Source organism: Coregonus lavaretus, assembly GCF_964263955.1.
Source record: "Coregonus lavaretus genome assembly, contig: HAP1_SCAFFOLD_4863, whole genome shotgun sequence".
Classification (NCBI taxonomy): domain Eukaryota; kingdom Metazoa; phylum Chordata; class Actinopteri; order Salmoniformes; family Salmonidae; genus Coregonus; species Coregonus lavaretus.
In genome coordinates, this window is record NW_028167087.1 from 27,682 (window position 1) to 36,104 (window position 8,423).

Below are 8,423 nucleotides of genomic sequence, written 5' to 3' on the forward strand. Positions count from 1 at the left end.
AAAACTGTTCGCTGCTCTGGCACCCCAATGGTGGCACCCCCCTTACCCCCCCCCCCCCCCCAAAAAAAGTGTAAAGTGGTTATCCCACTGGCTATAAGGTGAATGCACCTATTTGTAAGTCGCTCTGGATAAGAGCGTCTGCTAAATGATGTAAATGTCACCCTGGTGTTCTGTCACCCTGGGGTTCTGTGTTCTGTCACCCTGGGGTTCTGTCACCCTGGGGTTCTGTGTTCTGTCACCCTGGTGTTCTGTCACCCTGGTGTTCTGTCACCCTGGTGTTCTGTCACCCTGGGGTTCTGTGTTCTGTCACCCTGGGGTTCTGTGTTCTGTCACCCTGGGGATCTGTCACCCTGGGGTTCTGTGTTCTGTCACCCTGGTGTTCTGTGTTCTGTCACCCTGGGGTTCTGTCACCCTGGGGTTCTGTGTTCTGTCACCCTGGTGTTCTGTGTTCTGTCACCCTGGGGTTCTGTCACCCTGGGGTTCTGTGTTCTGTCACCCTGGGGTTCTGTCACCCTGGTGTTAATAGACTGTAGTAGAGCCATAATCTTCACGTCACTATTACAACTAGTGTCATAATCTCCAGTGAGGAAAAAAGGACATTACCACGTTTAGATGGGTCCATATAATTGTCCCAACAGTCACTAACAATTCCTTCACTAAAATAATGAATTGATTGTTAGTGGTCACTCTCAACACAGCAATATAAATCCCCCATAAGGTACTGTCACTCTCCGAGCACAGTCCAGGGGTGTATTCATTCCACCAAATGGTTGCAAAACGTTTCCAACTAAAACTATAGTTGTTATTGGACAAATTCAGGTAGATTTCGTTTGCTTCTGTTTTAAGAGACCTTTAGCAACAGAATCGGCTGAATGAATACACTAGTTACGTGTGTTCTGGTTGAGTTCTGACCCTCTACATTGCATCCTAATGTTCCAGTTCAGTCTTATCAGCGTGGGTTGGTTCACAGTTTCGACTCCAGCCGTTCTAGGTTTCTCCAGAACATTAGGACGAGAATACAATGTAATCACAAGACTAAGTTTAATTCACTTGTTTGGCCTTGCTGGCCAGAGCCTGTAGGTTAGCCGGTCCTCCCCACACTGTCCCGAACACATCCCTCTCAGTCCTCAGGGCTGCCTCCAGGGGGAGCTCTCTCCCTGACACCACCACTTTCTTTATGGCTCTGATGACCGGGGCTGGACCCTTGGTGTAGCTGCCCAACCACTGCTCTGCCTCCAGGAGGGCACTGGCTCCAGACCCAGCCAGGGGATCCTCCAGGACCCCATCCGCAAGCCCAATCTGCAGCCCCATCTCTGGGTCCACATTCAGGGCATTACCCAGCATCTTCAGGGCGTTCTAGCTGCACCGCCCCAACCAGGGACCAGACCCATGTGTTTATGGACAAACTGGATCACACTGCCTGGCGCCATCAACCTAGCGGGGAGAGAGACCGTGATGTTGGTTTAGAGATTGGAAACCTGGTGGATTCTGTTGCTCAGATATTTCTTGAAAAGTCATTTTTTTATGTGCACCCTCCTTTTTCTCCACTATCTGGATGTGGGCCTCCAGTTTAATAAACCCATAGCAACGGTGCCATCTGTGGAAAATGAGTTCCGTCACAGGCAGTAGTGAGCTCGGCCCCTCCTCCCAGCGCTCTCCCCCTCCTCCCAGCGCTCTCCCCCTCCTCCCAGCGCTCTCCCCCTCCTCCCAGTGCTCTCCCCCTCCTCCCAGCGCTCTCCCCCTCCTCCCAGCGCTCTCCCCCTCCTCCCAGCGCTCTCCCCTCCATCAGAGCTACGGAGAGCAGAGGCAGCCTGCACAGAGAACACATGGCTCAGCATTGGCACAGAGCATCTGGCATGACGCACTGATCTAGAACTTTCTAAACACAGAGGGTAGTGTCCTACCTCAGTAGCCTGGTCAGGTTATTCTGCATGAACATGAACATCTTCATCCCATCCTGAAAGGCAAGACGCATCGTTTAGACCATGGGGGGGGTGTCAAACTCATTCCATGGAGGGCCTAGTGCAGGGTTCTTCAATTCCGGTCCTGGAGGGCCGAAACACCTCTGTTTTTCATCCTCTCCTTCTAATCAGGGGCTAATTCAGACCTGGGACACCAGGTGAGTGCAATTAACTACCAGGTAGAAATAAAAAACAGACGTTTTTCGTCCCTCCAGGACCGGAATTGAAGAACCCTGGCCTAGTGTCTGCTGGTTTTGGGGTTTTTCCTTTCAGTTAAGACCTAGACAACCAGGTGAGGGGAGTTCCTTACTAAGCCCTAGACAACCAGGTGAGGGGAGTTCCTTACTAAGCCCTGGACAACCAGGTGAGGGGAGTTCCTTACTAAGACCTGGACAACCAGGTGAGGGGAGTTCCTTACTAATTAGTGATCTTAATTCATCAACAAGTACAAGGGAGGAGTGAAAACCCCCAGCCACTCGGCCCTCCGTGGAAAGAGTTTCACACGTGGTTTAGAAAGTCAGATTGGATGGAAGTAGGAGTGCCCCAATACAATGTGACTGAATAAAAACAGTTCACTGAGTTTTCTATAGGTCTTTCAGAGAGGAAGAAAGAGATAGTTCAGAGAGACTGACCTGAGGGTTGGATATATCTCTGACAACTGAGGTCTGTTTTGAGGCTTGAATATGGCTCTGACAACATTGAGGTCTGACCTGAAGGTTGGATACAGTGCCTTGCAAAAGTATTCATCCCCCTTGGCATTTTTCCTATTTTGTTGCATTACAACCTGTAATTTAAATTGATTTTTATTTGGATTTCATGTAATGGACATACACAAAATAGTCCAAATTGGTGAAGTGAAATGGAAAAAATTATTTGTTTCAAAAAAATAAATAACGGAAAAGTGGTGCGTGCATATGTATTCACCCCCTTTGCTATGAAGCTCCTAAATAAGATCTGGTGCAACCAATTACCTTCAGAAGTCACATAATTAGTTAAAGTCCACCTGTGTGCAATCTAAGTGTCACATGATCTCAGTATATATACACCTGTTCTGAAAGGCCCCAGAGTCTGCAACACCACTAAGCAAGGGGCACCATGAAGACCAAGGAGCTATCCAAACAGAGACCAAAAATAACCCTGAAGGATCTGCAAAGCTCCACAGCGGAGAATGGAGTATCTGTCCATAGGACCACTTTAAGCCGTACACTCCACAGAGCTGGGCTTTACGGAAGAGTGGCCTGAAAAAAGCCATTGCTTAAAGAAAAAAATAAGCAAACACGTTTGGTGTTCGCCAAAAGCCATGTTGGAGATTCCCCAAACATATGGAAGAAGGTACTCTGGTCAGATGAGACTAAAATTGAGCTTTTTGGCCATCAAGGAAAACGCTATGTCTGGCGCAAACCCAACACCTCTCATCACCCCGAGAACACCATGTTTTTCATTGGCAGGGACTGGGAAACTGGTCAGAATTGAAGGAATGATGGATGGTGCTAAATACAGGGAAATTATTGAGGGGAAACCTGTTTGTCTTCCAGAGATTTGGGACAGAGGTTCACCTTCCAGCAGGACAATGACCCTAAGCATACTGCTAAAGCGACACTTGAGTGGTTTAAGGGGAAACATTTAAATGTCTTGGAATGGCCTAGTGAAAGCCCAGACCTCAATCCAATTGAGAATCTGTGGTATGACTTAAAGATTGCTGTACACCAGCGGAACCCATCCAACTTGAAGGAGCTGGAGCAGTTTTGCCTTGAAGAATGGGCAAAAATCCCAGTGGCTAGATGTGCCAAGTTTATAGAGATATACCCCAAGAGACTTGCAGCTGTAATTGCTGCAAAAGGTGGCTCTACAAAGTATTGACTTTGGGGGGGGGGGTGAATAGTTATGCACGCTCAAGTTTTCAGTTTTTTTGTCTTATTTCTTGTTTGTTTCACACAAAAAAATATTTGGCATCTTCAAAGTGGTAGGCATGTTGTGTAAATCAAATGATACAAACCCCCCAAAAATCAATTTTAATTCCAGGTTGTAAGGCAACAAAATAGGAAAAATGCCATGGGGGGTGAATACTTTCGCAAGCCACTGTATGTCTCTGACAACATTGAGGTCTGACCTGAGGGTTGGATATAGCCCTGACAGCGTTGAGGTCTGCCCCAGAGCAGAATGTCCCAGCAGCCCCCTGGATGATGAGACCTTTCCCCTCCGTCCACTCCTCTAGCTGGGACATCCTCTTCTCCAGCTCCACCATCATAGAACCTGGAGAAAACAGGGTAGTGTTCAGTTGGGAGAAAACGTTTTGAACCTGAGTAAAACAGAGGGAGGTACAACCTGAACATGTTCAATATGAGGTTGAGTGTTGACGAGAGATTAACTGCTGCTCTTCTAGTTTTCATGAGAAATATTACTGTGATGGAAATTCCACATAGTCCCCACAAGACATGCCACCAGGGGTCTCTACACAGTCCACAAGTCCAAAATGAATTCACGGCAACGTAAATCATTATAATAATATGCCATTTAGCAGACGCTTTTTTTCCAAAGCGACTTACAGTCATGTGTGCATACATTTTTTTTTTGTGTATGGGTGGTCCCGGGGATCGAACCCACTACCTTGACGTTACAAGCGCCGTGCTCTATCAGCTGAGCTACAGAGGACCACAAACGTACAGTATTATACAGAGCCATGATTGCATGGAACTTCTATCTCCAATTACTCAAGCGAACAGCAAAATTTCCTTTAAATAACAGATTAAACAACATCTCATGGAACAACGGGGACTGTGAGGGGACATACACAAACACACATTATTTTGTTGTATTTTTAAACGTTTTGTGGTTTGTATATGTTGTATTTTAAGTCCTTGTGTATCAGTGTTTTGTTACTTGTCATGTTTTGTGTTTTTTGTGGACCCCAGGAAGAGCAGCTGCTGCTTCTGCAAAAGCTATTGGGGATCCAAATAAACACATTTTAGTCATCTGTTGCAAAAGTTTTGCTACAGTGTGCCCTACTGAACACAACCCAGTTCATTGAGCACTAGCGCCTTAGCCCCACTGTAATCATTCTCAGGAGAAGCAAAGAGTTGGAATACAAAACTAAATATATTTCGCTCCGTTTGGTGAAGTGAAACCAAAGAGAATCGGAGTGATATTTAGTCCGAATTGCAGGTTAACAAAGAGCAACACTCAGATCAATTATAAAAAATAACGTTGGACAGTGTGCTCCTAATACCAGAGAAAGCGTTCATGCGAGCAGGGTTGTTGACGGTGAGCACTGCGATGCCTGACTCCTGTTTGACAAGGTCTATAGACCCCCCCAGGGAAAGCTTGGAGTTTCTCTCTGATCTCCTTCACCTGGAACCCATTGGCAGTGGTGTATACAGATCCGCTCCTCCTGAGGAGCAGCTGCCCCCCCAGGCACCAATCCTACTGCCCCTAAGGAGGTGCCGACTGGCTGCAGACAGAACCATGGTGCTGCTACCAAGGGGAAAGTAGGAGAGAAGGAGGGAGGGAGGGAAACAGAGAGGGAGAGAGAGAGAAACAAAAAGGAGAGGAGGGAGAGAGAGAGAGAGGAAGAGCAAGGGAGAGGAACAGAGAGGAGAGAGGAATCAACACTGTTACTGAACTGTAAAACAGTTGACCAGAGTTGGTGGCTAGGTCGTACGTGTGCAGCTACCAGTCCATATAGTCCTCTGTCTCTGTGCTAACTGAGGTAGACCGACACTAGCTCTGGTCCAAGCGCATGCGTCCGGTCGCCACTACGATATCTACATATGCGCATCTGACCCATGCGCGTGGATCAGCGACAAAGTAGACCGGCGTCAAACTGAAGCTGCTAGTCGTTTCGTACTTTAGACACCCTGCGCACACAGAGAAAAGTTCTCCAACATTCCAGCAATATTTGTACTTTGGTGAGTTGTGAAAACCAGTCATCAAACAAAATCGGTCAGAAGCAACTTGTTGTTGTTGTGCGATGGGCAAGAGCTAGCTGACTAGCCAACTAAATAATAAATAATAATAATATGCCATTTAGCAGACGCTTTTATCCAAAGCGACTTACAGTCATGCGTGCATACATTGTTTTTGTGTATGGGTGGTCCCGGGGATCGAACCCACTACCTTGGCGTTACAAGCGCCGTGCTCTACCAGCTGAGCTACAGAGGACCACTATGCTTTGGATGTCCTTCACAGTTCTATCCCTTTATAAACATGTTGATTCCTAAAAGTGTAGACTTTAACATCCCAAAGTACTGTCAAAAACGTGCCTAACATAACCAGATAATTAGGTTATATAACATAAGAAGCTAAATCACAAAATCATTCACAAACCTGTGCTGTCTGAAAGCTCAATGTTGTGGTGTTACATTGAAACCTTTCCCCCCGGAAACATGAACATGGAACCTGTCCAGCTGCACTTCACTGTAACCGCCTCACGAGGGCAAGCTAATACTCCCATCATTCAGAAAGTTTGATCCTGTATAGTTTTACCAAAGAGAATTGTGGCAAACACTCATTTTTAGGTTCACTGTACTGGCTAGTAATTATATAGGTTTATAGGTAATTATACATGCTCCTGATATGACCACCTTTCCCCTCTACATGCTCCTGATATCACCACCTTTCCTCTCTACATGCTCCTGATATCACCACCTTTCCCCTCTACATGCTCCTGATATGACCACCTTTCCCCTCTACATGCTCCTGATATGACCACCTTTCCTCTCTACATGCTCCTGATATGACCACCTTTCCCCTCTACATGCTCCTGTCGTCTCCTTAGTGTACCAGATTGGATGTTTGATATAAAACACACACCAACCATAATTGTGCTATTGTGCCTCCACACAGTAAGTGTGTAAGACCATATGGCTTTCTGCCTGCCTCCATTCAATCCCCTATTATAAACAAAGCATTCTGTCTGAGGAACACGTTCAGCTTGCAGGTCCTTATTCAGTCAGGAGAGGAGGCTTTGCAATAACACATAGTTGGTTACACTAGATGTATGAGTCTGGTCGCATATTTCAAGGGATGACTGTCTCTAAGGGGAAGGATAGTATCGTCATGGAGATAGCAAGTTATTCCAGAGACTGATATGGGGAGAGGAAGAAGGAGAAGATCATCAAGGACCTCAGCCACCCGAGCCACGGCCTGTTCACCCCGCTATCATCCAGAAGGCGAGGTCAGTACAGGTGCATCAAAGCTGGGAGGAGACACTGAAAAACTGCTTCTATCTCCAGGCCATCAGACTGTTAAATAGTCACCACTAGCCGCCTCCACTCAGTAAACTGCCCTGAACTTAGCCACTGTTACTAGCCGGCTACCACCCAGTACTCTACCCAGCACTTTAGAGACTCAAATCAAATCAAATATTATTTGTCACATGCGCCAAATACAGCAGGTGTAGACCTTACTGTGAAATGCTTACTTATGAGCCCTTAACCAACAAAGCAGAGTTTTAAAAAAGTAAGTAAGAAACATTTGCTAAATAAACTAAAGGAAAAATAGTAACTGCTGCCCTATTTAAATAGTAATTGAACACTGGTCACTTTAATAATGTTTACATACTGTTTTACCCACTTCATATGTATATACTGTATTCTAGTCATGGCTCATCCTATATAACTTCTGCTGTCCACTTCATATAAAGTGTATTCTAGTCAAGGCATTCAGTGCCTTTGGAAAGTATTCATACCCCTTGACTTTATCCACATTTTGTTAGGTTACAGCCTTATTCTAAAATTTATTAAATAGTTTTTCCCCCTCATCAATCTACACACAATACCCCAAAATGACAAAGCAAAAACAGGTTTTTAGAAATGTTCGCTAATTTATAAAATATCACATTTACATAAGTATTCAGACCCTTTACTCAGTCCTTTGTTGAAGCACTTTGGCAGCGATTACAGCCTCGAGTCTTCTTGGGTATGACGCTAAATGCTTGGCACACCTGTATTTGGGGAGTTGCTCCCATTCTTCTCTGCAGATCCTCTCAAGCTCTGTCAGGATGGATGGGGAGCGTCGCTGAACAGCTATTTTCATGTCTCTCCAGAGATGTTCGATCGGGTTCAAGTCCGGGCTCTGGCTGGACCACTCAAGGACATTCAGAGACTTGTCCCGAAGCCACTCCTGCGTTTTCGTGGCTGTGTGCTTAGGGTCGTTGTCCTGTTGGAAGGTGAACCTTCTTCACCCCAGTCTGAGGTCCTGAGTGCTTTGGAGCAGGTTTTCATCAAGGATCTCTCTGTACTTTGCTCCATTCATCTTTGCCTCAATCCTGACTAGTCTCCCAGTCCCTGCCGCTGAAAAACATCCCCACAGCATGATGCTGCCACCACCATGCTTCACCGTAGGGATGGTGCCAGGTTTCCTCCAGACATGACGCTTGGCATTCAGGCCAAAGAGTTCAATCTTGGTTTCATCAGACCAGAGAATCTTGTTTCTCATGGTCTGAGAGTCTTTAGGTGCCATTTG

The 8,423-nt window shown here is 46.1% G+C and overlaps 1 protein-coding gene across 1 annotated transcript; it reads right to left on the bottom strand.

The window, feature by feature from the left end:
- Positions 1–603: 603 nt before the first annotated feature.
- Positions 604–6,335, bottom strand: echdc1 (enoyl CoA hydratase domain containing 1). Its single transcript, XM_084189179.1, is given in 6 exon segments — positions 604–1,358; positions 1,361–1,434; positions 1,905–1,957; positions 4,072–4,214; positions 5,188–5,429; positions 6,285–6,335. Coding segments are annotated over 5 exon segments (603 nt in total). The 5' UTR covers positions 5,204–5,429; positions 6,285–6,335; the 3' UTR covers positions 604–1,041.
- Positions 6,336–8,423: the final 2,088 nt, after the last annotated feature.